An 18,716-nucleotide genomic window follows, 5' to 3' on the forward strand; every position below is an offset into this window, starting at 1 on the left:
TCAATAAGTGCTCCTCACGCCCATCATGTCTGGCTATCTGTCCATGATAGGCTGGACCTTTCTCCCAGGCGTATGCACTTTGAATGATTCCTTTAATGTCTATTTACTAACGGCCTCACAGCTTGCAACAGGATGGCTTCAGACTATTTACTACGGCCTTACCATTCGCGCCGGCGATCCCAAGCCCGCTCCTGGCTCAGCCCGTTATAATTCGCATCGACGCAACATCCACATCCTCGTCGTCGCTGCCTACCTCTGCTACACCATCTTCGAAGCCGACTACGAACAGCGTCGCATATCGTCCTACTATGCTGACCTCGGCGTGCCTCTCGATGCAGCCGACCGCGAGATCAAGACGCGCTTCCGTCGACTGGCTGCTATGCACCATCCCGACAAGGCAGGCAAGGATGCTGGCGACTCGGCCGCCTTCTTTATGCACCTGAAGGTTGCCAGTGATACACTGCAGGATTCCGCCAAGAGATTTGCCTACGAGCGCTTTGGACCTGAAATTGCGCGCTGGCAAAAGTGTGTTACTATCAGGGACTTTGTTAGTCGTGGTGTTATCTCGGGTATTTTGCCTCACTACGCCGTCGCTGCTGCATCCATCTATGTTCTAGGCCTGTTTGGCTATATGGATTTTGGCAAATACTACCGATGGCTTGTTCTTATCGCTCTGTGTGTTTTCGAGCTCCAAGCAGTAACGCGCCCCGACTTTCCGCCGTTCGTCAACGCTGTCAACGCTGTCCTCGCTCGAGTTACCTCTTTACCGCCATACCTCCCATTCCAAGTTATCTCTCTTGCCAGAAGACTGACAATCACTTTCTATATTGCTCTGAACCAGATAGGCCCGCTTGTGGCAGTGATGATAACTGGACCGGAAAAGTCCGAGGAGCAGGATGAAAAGGCACTTCGCCAGAGCTTGGGTCGACTTGAGATGTTGGCCAAGCAGCTGGACAGTGATGCTTTACGATTATTGGATATGGAAATGGCTCCTTTCAAGGGTGATACTGAAGCAACGTCCAACTTGCAAGGCAAGATGAGAGAGTGGCTTGTGCAAAACACCATTAGAGCGGACCCTATGGTAAGAGATGCCATGGGAACATCGCTGAGGAAGAGGAGAGTTGATGCACCAGCAGGCGCCAAAGGAAACCGATAGGCAATGCTTATCAATTCGTTATTGTACAATTTAAATAGACCTAGACTGCTCCAAACAGGCACCTATATGAATAACACCAAAGTTGAATGCACGGCCAAACCCCCATTTGTAAATGACACGATAAAATGCAAGCCACACCCAAGACCACTCTTTGACTCCAGGTCGTTAGTATGCGCATGTTGATTTCATGCGGCGCCTTGGACTTTGCCAGGAGCCGCGCTTGATGATTAAATGAAATGTCGCGGACTTATAGGCGCGAAGCACCTCTTGTTTCGATAGGAATGAGACAAATGCCAACAAATGCCGAAAGAATGAGAACGGCAGACATGATGATGGGAGTAGTAGCGCCATCACCGGGAACAGTGGCGGCAATGATGGGCGCCATGAGACCAGTAATTCGGTTGAGGAAGCTGGCTACACCAGTGCCAGCACCTCGAACAGGCGCAGGGAAGATCTCGGGTGTGAAAGCGTAGAGAACACCGTACATGATGTTCTGGGCAAAAGCTTCAACACAAGACATGAGAAGCTGGGCTGTTGAGGTTGTGCCGTAAAAGACGAAGAGGAAAAGGAATATGGCGGAAAGGAGCGTAGAGCTAGCTAGGGTTCCGCGACGACCAAGGAAGGGGGATGGGTGGTCGACCAGATAAGCAGCCAACAGAGAGCCAGGAACACCCATGACGGAGGCGATGGCATAGTTGCGGTATGTATCTGAAGAAATGGTGTCTGTTTCGGACTGTATGCTGTCTGAAGCCTCGTTTTGCGCACGCGCAAAGTATTGGGGGAGGAAGGCGTTGAAGAGAGGGTAACCCATGCCGATGGTAGCCCAGCAGAACCAGACGAGACCCGTAGCCATGCCGAGAGTCTTGTTCTGGAAAAGAGGTCGCAGGCGTTCTCCGGAGAAGGACCTGAGCTTCTCCTGGATAACAGCCATGGTCGATAGGGCCGGGATCTTCTTTTCGGCAACATGAGCCATGTCCTCGCCGTCCTCACATGCAACCATGTCGAGCAGTTCTGAAGTAAGCCAAGTCCTTGTGCCGTTGCGGTATGCCAGTCCGTGAATGACAGCAACTGCCTCGTGTTGGCGACCCTTGTTGAGGAGGAATTTGGGAGACTCGAAAAGGTGGAAAATGAAAAATCGGACGACAAACATGGCAAAGGTGACGATGCCAATAGTGACGATAAAGTACCTCCAACCCTGCTCGACAGGCCAGTTACCAATGAAGAACCAAGCGATGAGAGACGAGACGAGTTGTCCAAAGGGCCACCAGACGGACAAGAGAGTGAGCAGAGCGCTGGAAGCATCGGGAAGAAACTCAAGGAACAGAGCTCCATCAACAGGGAGATTACCACCCACTCCGAAGCCAAGGGCAGCGAAGAAGAAACAGACGCTGCCCCAGCTCTGGGCATAGGCGGACATGATGCCGAAAACACTGGTGATGAGTAGGGTCATGTTGAAGGCGATGCGACGACCTAGGAAATCCGAGCCGATGCCCCAGAAGAAACTTCCGATAGATAGACCGATGAAGAGGGCACTGGTTGTATATCGAACTGTTTTTTCATCGACACCAAATTCACCTGATAATGACGGGAGACAGAGTGATACTCCCTGCATCCAGAGGTTATCGGCGAACCATCCACAGCCACAGAGGACGAAGAGTTGCCAGTTGTAACTGCCCATACCGATATCTCCAACTGCTTTGTTCATGAGCTTTGATTTGACTATAATTTTGTCAGTTTCCGTTTCGTAGTGCGTTTTCAATTCCCGACTCACTCTCATACGTTGTCCATTGCCCTCGTCGCCCTTCTCTCATCTCTTTTCGCAGTCCTTCGATGGTGTACTCAGCCGCATCACCTCCAAGCATACCCTCGCGCTCTTCCTTCATTTCCAGATCATCCAATTCGCCTTCTTCCCGTTTCTCTCCATGGCTCGCACGCTTAGCTTTTGCCGCTTGGCTGTAATGATGTGCCTCCTCTAGAGGCACTAACACGCCGATATAGTCATCCACTGACTCGACGTACCCCGAGCCCAGACGCCATGAGATGCGCATTTCCAAGGTTAATGACGAAATGTGAATTTGTTATGTTTTTGACAATGATAATATGAACATCAAATAAAAGATAAGAGATGCTAGGTGCACGTGATATTGCCGTTCAAGTTTGTGAGAAGTTCCTTCAGAATGAGATCGAGATTGATGGTTGAATGAGCCTGACTGGAAAGGATTATGGGATGCTCTTGGCGAGACTGCGTCACTGGACGGAAGAGCCGATGGTGAATCCCGACACGAACGAGATAACGCAGCGAAAAAGAAACTATGCGTGCAACGAATACAACAGTTAATGAGTGACGAGAGTATGAAGCGAGAATCAATAAAAGAAAACAAGTGATTTCAATTGTAAGATGTGAGAGGTGAAACAAGGCATTGAGAGGACAAGTCAGAAGTTAAGGTGCTGGAAAGAACCAGTAATAATAATATCCATCCCAGAATAGGAGACCCCGTATCCAATTTTTTGCTGGGTCCAGGGGCTTGGAAGGCGCCAAAGCCGGGAATTCATCATCCCTCCATCCATCATCTCCTATCATTGGAGGCTTGGCTTCTTTTTGATGACTGCTTTACCGCTATTACTACTACAAATTGTAAGAGTACTAACTACTATATCTTGGGCGGCAAAGATGATCTTCCTGATTATAAGGCATTTGAGATAACTGCTGCCTGTCAACGCAACTCAGCCTCTATCCAGGGGCTATAACTGATAATAGATCCAATCCAATGCACGCAAACGCCGAGGGAGACCAATGGCAATAGTCTTGTTCAAAAGTGGCTGGCGACTAGATCACTACCGGCAGTCCGCAGCCGATATTGCCATGCTCCAAAGTTGCTGATCAAGTTCATGATCTTCGAATTACACCAAATCTCAAGGGCTGGATAAGTGAAGTGGGGACAAAGCGAATTCCCCAAGATCGACAAACATGATGTTTATTAACCGAATGAGATTAATGGAATTGTTCGAGACTAGAGTCTTAGTCTGGAATGGCAGCAGATAAGTAAGTTAGCAATAGTATGTACAGAATCAATAGACTATGATAGTGAGTTCTGGTCAAGTCCTAGCTTATCGGGAATAAGGCTTGCGCGTCTACCCGCCCCTTGGCGGAGATGTGAAACTCAAGTTACGACGTTGCAGATGAAAGGTGTTTGATCTACAAACTGTTAAATCTTGCCAAGCTTTCACAACCGCCTAGTTGGTTCTTTAACCAGTATCCGTAAGCCTTTACTTTATAGTTTGTCCGATTCTCTCATAACGTTATATATCCGAGGCTCTTTCTCAATACCATATACCCTTCTAGGCTTGAGGAAAGAAAACAATTGGTCTGGCAATTCGAATAACAGGACAGGTGAATGATGAAGCACAGCGAAACACGGATGGATCAGGACGTCACGTCGTTGGAAAAGGATGGTAAAGTCTACAATTCTGTGGCCTCTGTTAGTATAAATAAGAATTCGACTTGTGTGTCGCGGTTGTACGCATTGACTATTGCTTTGCTGATCTATAAATGTCTTCGAATTGTCCTTCACAGGCATGTTTCAGGTCGTTAAAACAGTGCTGCAGATAAAGAGGCCCATTACTATCCCCGGTGTCATGAATATAACCTCATTACGCTCAGTTCCGTGCACCGGGTTTCTAAATTGATGAAATAAAGTTAAAATAGACTGGATTCCGAAATGGTGTTGTTTGTTTCTTATTTATTATGGTATACTGTTTATCACCGCATTTTTGAACCTCTGGCCCACAACTTCGACACACTTATCATTAACCACCGCCAAATCTCATGATAAAATCTATTTCGTATTTTCCCATTAATTGATCCCAGAGATAGTACATCTAGAATCTTGATATTCATCTCAAAGATAATACCATTGACCGAATTCAACATTTTCCAGGGGTTTTAACCCGTGACTCCCTGACTCCATGCTCGGCGTAATGCTCAAAACCGTCGAGCGTGCGATGAAAGAATAACGCATGCATATTTAGTCCTCCTCCTCACTGGTAGTCTCAATGTTGGCCTTTGGTGACTTCTTTTGATCCCTCTTGACCTTGGAGTCGACCTCCATAACAGTGTCAAGTTCCTCATCGCCTTCAACAACGAGACCCTTGGCGCGCAAAGCGGCATTGATACGTGGCACGGCCTTTAGAAAAGCGTTGTACTGCTCAATGCTGAGCGAGATACCCTGTTTGGAATCGTCAATAAGATGTGCCATATGATCAAGATACCGACGTACCTTTTTACCGGGCAAAGCCTTGCCATCCTTCTCATAGTACTCTCTGATGTTGACAAACGTCTTGTTACTGAATTCTGACACTCCAACACGACGCTTGTTGGATAGCTAATAAACACAACTTAGCACGCGGGCCAGATGGCTAGGTAGTTAATCTCAGTCGCGTACCTCCCAGAAGGGGTTGCCATCGTCATCTTTACCATCGGATGCGACGGGCGCCGCATTTTTGACTCTCTTAGTCGCGACCTCAGACTCACTATCAGAGTCGGCCGCGCGTTTCTTGGCGGAAGCGTATCTGGCCATGATAGTGAATCAAGAATTGACCGATGAGAAAGAATATATGTACAGATTGAATAGGAATAAAACAGTTATCGAAATTCGCTTATTCAATTGAAGTTCAAGTTGACAGCCACTAAACCCTGCTGTAGTGAGACGCGTGTGATAGGGAAAGTACGCGGGAACGAGTGACACCAAGGCACGTGATACATCACGTCAGATGCACCTCGAATCCGTATTCAGCCAATGGAATGACTTTGAGTCCCTCTACACGAATAGTTTCATGTTTCATTCCATCAATAAATAGATCTTGTACTAATTTATCGTTCCCTTGTTACATGTACAGTTCACTACGGAGTACTAGACCTAGTACCTACTACTTCATTTGCAGATTTGTTTCACTCAGCGGGTCTACATCTTGACTTCTCAACAGACTTTATGGAGATCGAACGATCGCGTCAAGGCTACCTAGGGTATTTAAACCTGGCAGGGCTAATCAAACGAAACAAGACAACCAGCAATAAGGATTGGATGCCGTGTTTCTCGGTGGGGTTTAATTAGGGGCTAACAACGATATCGATGCCGTTTTTAGTCCATCATGGCAGTTGAAGCCCACTATTTGTGACGCGGACTGCGCCAGCATGAAAAAGCCTGGGGCAGTTGGCCTCGTTGACCTCTGGGGTTTAGGGGCCGCACCCCTGAAAGTCGACAGACAAGCAATTCCAGCGGTCGCTAATTTAGAGCCAAGTCCCATGGACGACACACGCGACACCAAGTGTAATACCTGTACTTGCACCTGCGGCTGTTCGGCGACATCTATTTCCCACCAGCGTTCCAGACAAATTTCAAACCTTCCACGGTTTCTGCATTTAATTGTTTTTCCAGCCCGCCTCATTTCTCTTATATTCATTCTCTTTGTCCCCTCTCACCCGCAACCTTGTTCTTGTCTTTTTTCCTCATTTCCACTTTGCTATGCTTACGAGAATCCTCTTCGCTTCCGCTTCCTTCATTCGTTAGGGAGTCAGCTCCGGCCGTTGATTATTATTTGGTTTGCGTACCAGGGACAAACCAACTGAGAAAGCTCGTCATTCCCGATGAGTTCAACAGCATTCCAACACCAAGATGCGCCTCAGTCAGGTGTCTCCCTTGCGACACCGCCCAAACCAAAGGCTATAGAGCTCAATGGCGCTCCGATACCTACACTTTCAAACCCACAAGACCAGGAGCCGCCTTCAACAGAAACGCTGCTGAATACAACTGGTCCTGCTGACAGCTCCGCCACGACAACTGCAAACGACAATATGACACTCGATAGACCCCTTACGAATTCTACAAATAACCACACGGCCAAGACGAAGACGACGGTCGAAGATGAAACCCCAATCACAAAAGTCATCCATTTCTTCGCTACGGCGACCCCTGGCTCCCTTGCTGGAGTCGCTGTCGGGTTCGCTGCCTTTACATATATCACCATGGGACGTTTAGGACTCGTACTCATTGGCGCATTCGGCGGAGTAGCCGGGTTCATATCATGGGAAGCTAGGAATCCCGAACTTGCCAAGATGGTACGAGGAGAGCGAGGCATCGACGTTATAGACCGACTATTGGAGGCTAAGAACAACCGAGTTGCTGAGAAGCGAGAGGACAGCAGTGATGATGATGAGCCTACCATGAAAAACTTTGACGAATTCCGACCCGAGACTCGCGAGGCCCTCGGAGGACTCGTTGATGCCGTCATCAAAGATTATGTGAAATGGTGGTACAACCCGATTGTTCCTGCGGACCATTCTTTTCCTTTGGCTTGCCGTAAGACGCTCACATCTTACGTCCTGTCCGTCTCGAATCACCTCGGCCGAAAGCGCCCCGCCGATACCTTTCTCGATCTTCTTACCAACTCATCCTCCATTATAATTGTCTTTATGTCTGAGCTAGCGTCCGCCTTTTCTGAACTCCCTCCAGACAGTAATATGACCGCTGCAGATGCCGTCTATAATTATCTGGCAGCGAACCCCGACTGCCACTTGGCCAATCTCGTAAACCAACGTCAACAGGCCTCGAAATTCAAAATGGTTGCCGAAGACCTTCTCGGGTTTCTGGACCGAAACTCGTATAATTGCGACCCTGCCCGTGTCTTCCTACGGGAAATCCTCGCAAACTCGGTTCTTGAGCAAACACTGCACACTTGCAGTCAAGCCGATTGGATCAACGGATGGATTGTATATCTGCTGGAGGCCGGCGAGCCTGACCTCAACCAGGCAATTGATGTCGGCATGAAACGCGCACCTGAGCCGAGTATGGCAGCAACCAATGTTTTTGCTGACCTGGATGGCAACGTCGGAAATATTGGTATTGCTAAGCCTGGGCGCAGTTCACTAGAAAATGAACGGGCCCGGCGCAAAGAACCCCTTGGTCACAAGAAGAAATTGAGCAAGGCAGAGGAAGAGATGGACGAAGCGATGCAAGAAATGAAGCGCATGAACGAATTGATTGCTCAAGAAGAAGTCCGACGAAAGCGCGCCTCAATGGCTTCCATGCAAGAACCGAGCGCACATATCGCCAAAGACGAGAAGAGATTGTCAGGTGCCTCAGAAGTTGCATCCCCGGAAGGGTTCTCTTCCCAGACTCCCCTCACTCCTCGATCACCAATGGACTCTTCAAGTCCCGAGTCGTCTCCCCGCCGGTCGGATGGCACTCGCTTCACTAGTTTCGACCAAATTGTACCTCCTGGGCAAGTGGCAGATGACGGAGATGAGGAGGCACCTAAGAAATCACCCCTGACTCTCCACAACGCGACCCTCACCCTTCACGATGATACTCCTGGTGAAGCAACCCGCATTCGCAACAAGCCTAACTGGGACTACTGGGTACAGGTCGAGCCTTCTGTGACTGCCTATCCTGGGTGGATGATTGTGAGGCGATATGCTGATTTTGAGACACTACATGAGATTCTTAGGCGGATTGCCACGATCTCCGGCGCAACTGCTTTCACTGAACTTCACAAGGACTTGCCCGACTGGAAGCTTCACACTCGTGAGTCTCTTCGCGGTGAGCTAGAGAGGTATCTTCGGGACGCTTGTTGGTATCAGAGCTTGGCCGAAAGCGAGGGAATGAAGCGATTCTTGGAAAAGTCAAAGGGACACACGCATAGTGAATCTAAAGCAGGCTTTGGTTGGGAGTCAATGGGTAAAGGCATGCTGGACGCGCTTACCACAGCGCCCAAGGGTGCTGTAGAGGGCGGCAAGAGTTTCGTTGGAGGTGTTACAGGAGTCTTTGGCAACACATTTTCTGGCCTCAGCAGGAAGTCTACTCAGTCAGTAGATCTGACGGCCAACTCTAGTCGGCTTTCTATCTCAACCCCTCCTGCTCAGCTTAGCGGCGCGCGATCTCCCGTTCGCTCAACTCGAGATAGCATGGACAGCCAGCGCTCGTCTATTGTATCCCTACAGCCAGGGAAGATGCCTCCTATGGAACGTCGCCCAAGCTACCAGTCGCAGGGCGAGTCAGATGCAGACGGTCGAACAAGTCGCTCTGAACGTAAGGAGTCGGGCTCAGCATCGGCGAGTGCTCTTCCTAGTCGGGAACACAGTCGTGCGCCCAGCCTTGCGCAACTGCGATCTCCTTCCGCATTGAGCCTCGATTTTAGTAAGCTCCCGCCTCCACCCGATCAGATCGCCGACGACTACGGTCTGCCCGAAAACCACACCGACATGCAGTGTAGTAGTGCCAAGGGTCAGCCGCAGGAGCGTAAAACATCTCAAGAGATTCCCACGCCTCCTCCTTCGGTCACAAGCGGCAAGAGGGCGTCTCTAAAGCCTGCTAAGCAATTCACCGCACTTTCGGAGCCTGAAACCCGTGTGGCAGTAGAGCTTCTGTTTGCTGTGATCAACGAGATGTACACGTTGTCTTCGGCGTGGAACATTCGTCGTACTCTGTTGACTGCTGCCAAATCATTTCTCCTCCGTCCAGGTAACCCGTCACTTTTGACAGTGCAGTCACTCATCCAAAAGTCCGTCATCGACGCCAATACGTCCGATTCGGGCATTGCGGAGCAACTGCGCAAGGTCCGCGAGAACATGATGCCGACAGAGCAGGAGCTTGCTGCCTGGCCAGCCGAGCCAACTGCCGATGAGAAGGAACAGCTTCGCATCAAGGCTCGTCGACTCCTCATCCAGAGCGGTCTCCCAGCTGCTTTGATGGGTGTGATGGGCCAAGCCGCGACAGGTGAAGCACTTGGCAGAGTTTTTGATTGTCTTCAAATCGAGGAAGTCGCAAGAGGACTCCTCTTTGGTCTGATTCTTCAAGTTGTCCGAATCGTGACACACTAGAAGAATCCGTACGATTATACATAATGTGATGGTATGAACTTGGTGTTTGGTGTATTCGCGGAGGCTGGCTTATCTCACGAAGCGCAAGAGAATTTCTGGTACGAATGTCTTTTTTGAAGAAAACGACCTATGGCAATGCCAACGGACTGGAGCAAAAGGATTTTTCAAGGTGCAGCCGTGGTTTGGTGGTATATCATGTATAGTAGATGGATACGATACGTCAAGAAGACCTCGATGGTCTCTGTCATTATCATTAATTAATATTGAACACCATAACAGACGAAGAAGCAAGCATGCCGGGCCAACTTTGGGTCGCGCACGATCTGTCATTTCGTCCCATCTCAACGCCGAGCAACTGCAAGGCTGGGGTAAAATCAGGCCCCCCCTCCTCAAATTGTTGTCAAAGCATTCAAAAAAGAAAAACTGAAGAAAAAAAAAGGTAACTTCCCGCGGAGAATTCGTCTTCCTGGAATCACATCAACTACTACCATGGTCCACATTACCTACACGATAGACCAAAGTCCTTGTTTTTCTGGCCTCGCATACGTGCATACATAGTGGTCCTTTTCTAATTTCCGAAATGCATTTCTCCACTGCAAGCAATCCTGAACGCGAGAACGACGAGGGCATTCAGTTGAGGTAATGCAGAGTACAGATGAATAGTCACGTAGTATTGAACGATTTGGCGCATGCATACATATGATGAAAAGGGTAGGTGGCAGGATCAGCAGTATCGTACGACTATTCTGAACACTTGACTACTACCTTTGGCTGCACGTGGGAAAAGAGAGGGGATGTCAACAGGGAATTAGGGTTCGGATGAACGACATGCACGGGAGAGGGGCGATGTAACAATAATGCATTGACAGCAAAAGTAGTCTTCAACGTCTTGTGACACAAGATTGTAACGCTCTGGCGGGGACTACGATTAGAAGATGAAATGCAAGCCATTGATCCGAGATGGCAGGATCCGAGATGACAGGATATCTCAAAACTAAATCGTTTGCGTTCCGACATACTAGGTGTGGTTAATTTTACTTTGTCATATTCATTGCTTTTGGAACTTATACGAATCTCACCAGTTGGTCATGTTTGACATGTTCATTATCACATCTCATTTTGAAAGAGTATGCGATCCTGCAGGTTGGGGCCCTAAACTCGGCACTTTGCGAGCAAGGAGAGCATCAATGACACATGACAGGAGAATATGAGTCTGCAGACATGGGCGTGACCCCTCAAGTTTTGAGCCCTGGTCCGTACCTCCATCCAGTGGCATCGCCAACTTGATTACTCGCCAAGACGTTACATGCCTTGTGGTAACCCAAGCAATTTGAAACGTCACGATATGCAAGACAAATTGATGTTGGAATAGTGCGCTTTTGAAATTGTAGCTTGGTTGACCGAAAGCATACCAAGATGGATATTATTATAGAGAAAAAGCTCTAGGCTAAGTAACAAATGATGGCTATCATCTAGATGCTGAAGACGAAGAAGAGTATGCAGATGCAGTAGTGAATCCAGTCAGGAGAAAAAAGAACAAATAAAAATTGACAAAAGGACCTCCCAAATGATGATACATGATATAATAAGGAAATGTTAAATATGCTGTGGCAGCCGTGACTGTCATGAGTAGACACTGAAGAGCGCAAATATGCAGATGCAGATAGAAAATGCCATGTGGGTATCAAGAGATTGTAAAGTATTGGCCGTGAATCGTTGGAAATGCGATACAGTTTTGGCGGGCTCGTTGTAACAATTATGAGATAAGCTAAAATTCATCAGGGGCGATAGACAACGTTTGCGAGCAGAGGCAGGCCACCTGCTGGTGGCACATTCTGCCCGGCGTTGGTAGTAGTGGTAGTCGTGTTCGTCGTCGTTACAGGCATGGGTGTAGGTGCAAGGGGAGATACTGCTCTGCCCTCAGAGACGTCCCGCCTTTTCGTGGAATGATTTTCTGTAGACAATCCATTCAGAAGCTCGTGACTCCTCTGACGGTGGACTGCGATGCGATTCGTTTCTTTGGCATCAGTGGGAGGCGTGGGTTCGTGCACCACTTGCTTGCTCATCTTGGTGATTTCGTCTTCGACATCAGCCAAAAGAGAGTACACATCGTCGCCAGCATAGATACGGATGCTCTCCACATCGCTTCGCTTCAAAGATGTAGGGCTCATAGCCCGATCGTCACTCTCCTTCATAGCCTGTTCTTCAATGATGGGCTGCTCTTCAATGGTGCTAGGTACTTGAGCCATAGCGCGATGGGGGGAAGGCGAGCTGCTTGTGTTGTGAGGCGAGATGGGTGACTCCTTAGAAGGGCTTCGAGGAGGTGTCGAAATGTAATTGATGCCAGAAGCAGATGTCCCAGTCATCTGAGGCTCCTGCGTCAGAGTTGATCCCCAGATAGGAAGGCAAGCAGCTGCAGCAAGATGTTCGAGCAGCTTCTGTCGAACGCGAGTACGTCGGTTCTCGGCTTGTTCCAGCTTGTTCACCCAGTCGTCGATCGAAGCATCCAGTTCAGTGAGTGCCTCTTCTTGCTTCAACATTGACTCGTTGCTGAACTTGGCAACGCGTGGTGAACGCAGGTACTGGCAGATACGAGAGTGGAGGTTCTTGCGGCCTGATCGAAGAGCTGTATAAGTTCGGCGGAGGTATTCGGTCTTCTCATCCAGATGGCGAAGCTCTTTGGAGAGCGCCTCGACATCCTCAACCCTCAGGACCTCGAACCTACTCACTTGTTCATATGCCTGCTTCTGGAGTAAAGCAAGCTCGGGCTGTCGAAGCTCCTTCGAAGCGTCAGCGTGTTTTACACCGACAGGAAGCTGCTCAAAAGCCTTCTTCTCTGTGCTCTGACCCCTCTTCGACTCAGGTCTTTGAATAATCTGTCCGTTTGTAGTACGGGGGTCACGCCTCTTGCGAGGGCGGCCCCTATCCATCATGACTGATGATTCAGAGCCACCCCTTCGATGACCCCCACGAACGGATTCGTTGGAAGCAATGGGAGGCGTATAACGTCCATCAGAAAGTTGTGGGGATTCGGTCCGAGTCTCGATGAGTGGTGCAGAGACTGGAGTGGGTGTTATGGAACCTGTGGTTGCTGACCTGGGCGTGGTAAGGTCGGGCATAGAGGAAGTTGGGGTGAACGCGCTGCGGCTTTGAGGTGAAGATCCGTTACTGCGACCCTGCCGAATAGGCTCGTTTCCTACTGGGAAGCAGTTGAGAGACTGTTGGCGGCGAAGTAAAGGCGACTGTCCTCCATGTCTAGGGATGACCAGGGGAGCCAGGTGCCTTGGTGAAGTAGGAGTTGCGGTTCGTGAAATTGGCCCAGCCTTCACCTTCTTGGACAATTGGGGATCAGGGCCTTCATCGTCACTAGAAGCAAAAAGAAACGTGTCTGTGAAGCTGTAGTCTCTGCAGGAGTTACCAGGCGCGCTGATTGAACGCTCGTGGAAAGGTGGGCGGCCAGGAATTGTTGCTGCAAATTGTTAATTCGATACAGGCAATCAAGCGAATCAATGATACTCACGAGAGTCCATGGGCATTTCCTGAACGGTCGTCATGGGCCCAACTTCAGGCACACTGATCTTGCGTCGTCGAGCCAGACTATGTTGATTGAGTCGCTTCTTCAAGCCATTGAGTCCTGTTTGGAAGTCCGTCTTTTCGTTTGACGATGTTGAAGGTGCCATGGTAGCTTTCTCGGCGTCTACGCCTTTGTTGCTGTTGAGAACTGGCAGTCTCTTCTCCTTTGGAAAAAGCTGATACTTCTTCGAAGAATCGGATTGTTGCATTCTCCAGGTGAATGGCTTCTCGTTCTGGGGATTTGGGGATGTTTTCTGAGAAAACAGCTTTGGTAAGTTTCTTGAAACAAGTTATTGAAATTGAAAAGAATATATACATACCAAATCACTGAATAGATGCGAGGTCTTGTTGGTTATATAGGTGGTGTCGATATCGACGAGGCACTTGGCAATATGGGCCATTGGTTCGAAACAATACTGCAGCCAGGCAGCTTTAAAGGGAAATAGGTTGGTGTCAGAGATTGATTGCCACGGCTGAAGATACCACCAACGTCAAAATCGAAGCGGAATAGCATGAAATCTAACGAATATTGGACCGGTTTAAGTGTTTCGGATTCCTGGGATCGATGGTATATAACTATTAGCTGTGAAGGGGATCCCCGTCGTTGCTTTTTGCGCCAAGATGTGAGCTCTCCGGTTAGCTCTACCCGTTTGTACATAGTTGGACATGGCTACCGGACAGCCTCAGTCGGGCCCCCTTGTCTATGACCCATGACGGAATGTCAGGCCCTGAGCCCTGGCCTCGCATCCTAGTAAAAAACAGGCCTCGACGCCCCGCTTGAACGGTAAGTAGTCACGCCCCAAGACTTAAAATCATGGAGAACTTTGCCATAGACGCGAGATAAGCGTAGTCACGAAGAGTTCTCAGGCACGGCACGGATGTCAAGGCGAGGTTGATGATAAGTCAAAGTGCACATACGTGCGGCTCGTGGTCCAAGCTCCATGCGAGGAACAGACGGTCCAAACGTCGTGCACCGGGGTCGAAGGTCGGGGTGGGATCAAAAAGGAGGATAGATCACCCTGGCCTGTGCAAGCTAGTGGACGTTTTGTGTAGCAAACCACAACTGGTGTGTCTGAAAACGTTTTTCGGTCGACGCCTCATCGGGGGGTTTTGCTCTTGGTTGCCATCCTTCTTGGTTTCCCCTTGTTGACGAACCCTTGGCATCGAAGCTCGCGAACTTGGTGAAGCTGCCCCTGGACCCAACCTCGGCTTCGACGTTAGCAGAGCCGGGACAGGGACAGGGGAGTGAGCTATGTACGGAAGCATCTCCACCATGACGGACACAGAGATGAGGGACCCTAGACAGACCCGCGACTATAGGTGAGCCGTGGGTAATACTTGGCGAACCGCTTCTAGAGCATGTCGAACTTTCCCATCAATCATGGTCGTTAGGGATGTGGCTCGTGCCATGACTGGTGATGTTTTCCAGAACGGCGAAAAAATTACCGACGGTGGAGGATGGAGAAGAAAAGAATTCAAGACAGAAAAGGGGATAATAATAGGTACAGAGATAATGGGCAGGTACCGACCGGCCGACTTACTGCAGTAACTGTTAGGTAGTACGGGTAGGATACACAGGTGATGGATGAAAAGTGGAAGGGGAGAACAATGCACCCCAGGCCTTCCGAATTGGGATGTATCGTTGACAAACAGAGCCTCTCCCTTGTGAAAGCCATGTTTCAGTTCCCAAGACGTATCAAATTCGGGAAGGAGAGAACATAACGCAGGAGGGAGGCGCGCCACACCAACAAACCAAACCTATCAGTTCCAGTGGGTTACCTCAGTCAGTATCAGAAGGGAGACTGCATTGCAGGAAAGCAAAGTGATTGAGGCAGGTCCTGCAGATTGAGTATTTTAGAGTAGCAATCTACAGAGTACCTACCTGGTAGGTATTCAACAACCTTGATAGAGTTTTTCTTAATCTCGCAGAGTAGACAAAATATTGACCAATAGTAATGCCTCCATGCTTAAGTACAACTCTAAATACCCTCGACTGCAACTCAAGCTCCATAATCTATGCCTCACGTGCAATGTGTGTTATAGAGCATCTGGTATAGATCAACCATATCTACAGATAGATACGTGAGATTAGAACGAATACTACAGTGAGAGTTTTGCAGTGACTCGCGTTCTCGCCAAGAACTCATGCCAAAGTACTGCCACTGCCACTCTATTAACCACCTATTTGTCTCTAGTACTACTACATACACTACTACCACTCGTATTGAAGGGCCTGGTTAGTTATCTGCGCCTCTGACTAACTCCAAGTATAACGTTAGGTATAGCCAAGGGACCGTTATCTGTCATATTGACTTGACGAGGTTTGCTGTACCGGATATCACAATCCCATTGTTAGCTCGACATGAGAAATTTGTTATTTGCTTTTTTCCTCCGTCGTACCGTTTTTCTCCTTACTTCTTTTTTGTTTTAACAAGGGCTGCTAACGGCGGTTTATTTTATCCCCGTCGGGAGACGCCCACTATCGCTGATCAGCTTCAGGGGAAACCCGAGTGCAACGCAACTCAAGGCAACGTACACTCATGACCAAAAAAAAGAAAGAATAGAAGAGAAAAGTAACTAAAAAGTTTACGCTTGATCTACGAAACTAGGAAACGTTGATCTGCAAGACTTTGTATACAAGAATAAGACTGCCACATGCAGTTGGTAGAAGGGCCTCAGTGGCTTGCAGTAATACGCTGAATGTCTAACTAGTCTAGAACTCTTCATACTTATCACCTGTATTATAGGGATCTAATGTTGGAAATTTCCCCGACAAGTCTTCGAAACAATGGACTCTTACAGGCTGTACCTACCTAGGCATGGATGTTTCTCCGACGTCATTCGAATCACAACCGTTTTTTTATTTGCTTCTACCGTCTCGTTTCCCATCCCACCTGAACTTTACATACAACCCCAGTCGGTGACAATAGAATAGGCAAATAACCTTACCTATAATATGGCTATACTTCCCTTTCCGTTTGAAACAGAAGCGTACCCAGTGCTAGTCGGGGTTTTTTCTCGTATCCGTTGTTTTCTCGACGGTTTGTTGATCAAACCAAACACAGTCGTACTGCTAATAACCTACCTGCTACCCAGCGAGCAGCTAACCATACCGGACAGTAGGGACGTTACAACTATTTCTTGGCTGTTTGATAGTATAGCTTCCCATCCCACTCAAGATTGATCTAGAAACAACTCATCATTTCCGAACTGCATCTTCAGCATGCCTTTTTTGGCCAGATAATTGCCATTATGGGCAAGCTCGTCGTTCTTGACAAGTCCTGTGACCTGAGTATACCGCGGAATTATATCCACTACGCTGTAACATGCTGCTGCAGTAACATCGTCTCTTCACTATCACCATCACGATGAAGAACAGAATGGCGACAGCACGTCCTCCACTGGATCTACAAGACTGTCCCTTTTTCAGTCTGTGTAGCTCAGCTCGCTTGTGTGAGAACACGTACAGGGGGGGCCTTGCACTATCCCACGCTTGCTGTCGGTCCGGGTTGTGCACCCGGCCAAGGATCATTTAGAATGTGTGGTTTTAGGAAGTCTCAGATCTAGACTGACATCTCCTCGACGCCAGCGTTTCCAGTGAAGGCACATGCTACTGTAGATGTGAATTTTGCCCACTATACTACTACCTACCTGTTATCGATACAAATTCAATGATGCTTTTCGACATGACACATAATCAAGATTGGTCAGAGCGCAAACTCGTGCATGGGTTTCAGTTATCGCATGCCGGCAATGACTTGCCATCACGTTATGATGGAAATAACTAGTCTAGTCAAGATCTTGAATTTTTGTCTCGCTCGGATACCCAAAGCTGCAGATCGAAATACTACTTGGAACTGATCAGCATAGTTCTCATATGAAGAACCAACAGTTTGTGTTATCGATGCCCAGAGAACAGCTCAACGACGTAGCCCAAGTCCTTGTTACATTCGCCCTTGGAATTAATTCACCCTTGGTAATAAAATCTGCGAGATCCTGCATGTCTCACCCGGCTTGCTAATGATTTAAGCCAAGCAAAGAGGCAAATGAGAAAACAAGAGCCGGCCAGACCCTCTACATGAAACAAAGGTTCAAATGGCATAGTATGGGGAATGGAGAACCCAAAGGATTGGGAATTTTGACAACCGGATGCAGGGAATATGACGTCCGGACGATACATATACCTTGAAGCGTTGGTTCAGAAGAACGCCACTTTCTTTTTCCCACTGGTTTGGACCTCAAATGAGAGGAAATACTCTGGGGATGTTACTCTGTGGCGTTGTCCATATATGTGTAGATGCCTAACTTGGTACATTGGTGTATTGGATGCATAGTATCTAGGTTTGGTTGGGAGCTACAAACACGTGGAATATACATGCGGTGCAGCCCTACATGCTAGCCTAGATAATGCGGATCATTAACCGTATTGTAGTTAGAGACTATCTAGCCCGTAGATAGTGAGTTTCATTTTTTCTGTCTAAGGCCTCGGTTGCAGATATGGTGGCCAGTGCACTCTAGACGACTTAGCTAATACGGCATTTGATCTGACATGGCCGAGCGCAAACATCGTGAGGAGAGAAGATGATGGAGAGATTACCGAAACACGCACCTGCAACTGTCCTGTGTGATCACGCAAACGATGCACATCACTTCCTCGAGAACAAACATGGCCAATAACAGGAAAGTGATCCTCAAGATAGCACAGAGTGTTTCAAACGAAACATGAGGCTTTGATGCTGCGCTTTAGTCGAGATCTACCTTGATAAAACAACAACATTGACATTGCAACACATACAGAAATGCTTGGCGGCGTGGCGACCCTACGACCCTACCCTGCCTCTCTCTCTCTCTCATACTCCTTCTAACACCGCTTCACGAAGAGGCCGGTTTCGGGTCTGACAGAGCTGGAACGTGGAAGACGTTTCGATAACGTTGGCGTGCTAAGACCAGGGATTGTCTGCAAGCCTCCACCGGATGGCCCCTGCATTAAATCAACGGCTGGGATCTCCCCCTTGCACCCAAAATGTATGTTCTACCGTTGTCACCGCAGGCCTGGTCCAGGCTCGCTTGCGCTCTGGTGGTTTCGTGGGGTGATATTTGCTCCCTCACCAT

The 18,716-nt window shown here is 48.6% G+C and overlaps 6 protein-coding genes across 6 annotated transcripts; 3 read left to right on the plus strand and 3 right to left on the minus strand.

Moving 5' to 3' along the window:
- Window positions 1-25: 25 nt before the first annotated feature.
- On the plus strand, window positions 26-1,156 carry FPOAC1_003274 (uncharacterized protein; the record flags this gene model as incomplete). Its single annotated transcript, XM_044847843.1, has 2 exons — window positions 26-70; window positions 122-1,156. 2 exons carry the CDS (start codon window positions 26-28, stop codon window positions 1,154-1,156), a joined length of 1,080 nt encoding a protein of 359 aa, XP_044713759.1.
- Window positions 1,157-1,403: 247 nt separating this feature from the next.
- Window positions 1,404-3,204, minus strand: FPOAC1_003275 (uncharacterized protein; the record flags this gene model as incomplete). The annotated part of the gene is made up of 2 exons (XM_044847844.1): window positions 1,404-2,875; window positions 2,928-3,204. The coding sequence occupies 2 exons, from the start codon at window positions 3,202-3,204 to the stop codon at window positions 1,404-1,406; spliced, it is 1,749 nt and encodes a 582-aa protein (XP_044713760.1).
- A 1,977-nt stretch (window positions 3,205-5,181) lies between these two features.
- On the minus strand, window positions 5,182-5,733 carry FPOAC1_003276 (uncharacterized protein; the record flags this gene model as incomplete). Its single annotated transcript, XM_044847845.1, has 3 exons — window positions 5,182-5,382; window positions 5,434-5,538; window positions 5,599-5,733. The coding sequence occupies 3 exons, from the start codon at window positions 5,731-5,733 to the stop codon at window positions 5,182-5,184; spliced, it is 441 nt and encodes a 146-aa protein (XP_044713761.1).
- Window positions 5,734-6,800: 1,067 nt separating this feature from the next.
- FPOAC1_003277 (uncharacterized protein) lies at window positions 6,801-10,031 on the plus strand (the record flags this gene model as incomplete). Its single annotated transcript, XM_044847846.1, has 1 exon — window positions 6,801-10,031. One exon carries the CDS (start codon window positions 6,801-6,803, stop codon window positions 10,029-10,031), a length of 3,231 nt encoding a protein of 1,076 aa, XP_044713762.1.
- Window positions 10,032-11,809: 1,778 nt separating this feature from the next.
- On the minus strand, window positions 11,810-14,005 carry FPOAC1_003278 (uncharacterized protein; the record flags this gene model as incomplete). The annotated part of the gene is made up of 3 exons (XM_044847847.1): window positions 11,810-13,500; window positions 13,552-13,858; window positions 13,925-14,005. 3 exons carry the CDS (start codon window positions 14,003-14,005, stop codon window positions 11,810-11,812), a joined length of 2,079 nt encoding a protein of 692 aa, XP_044713763.1.
- A 3,476-nt stretch (window positions 14,006-17,481) lies between these two features.
- On the plus strand, window positions 17,482-17,793 carry FPOAC1_003279 (uncharacterized protein; the record flags this gene model as incomplete). Its single annotated transcript, XM_044847848.1, has 2 exons — window positions 17,482-17,580; window positions 17,635-17,793. The coding sequence occupies 2 exons, from the start codon at window positions 17,482-17,484 to the stop codon at window positions 17,791-17,793; spliced, it is 258 nt and encodes an 85-aa protein (XP_044713764.1).
- Between the last annotated feature and the right edge of the window lie 923 nt (window positions 17,794-18,716).

Source organism: Fusarium poae, chromosome 1, assembly GCF_019609905.1.
Source record: "Fusarium poae strain DAOMC 252244 chromosome 1, whole genome shotgun sequence".
Classification (NCBI taxonomy): domain Eukaryota; kingdom Fungi; phylum Ascomycota; class Sordariomycetes; order Hypocreales; family Nectriaceae; genus Fusarium; species Fusarium poae.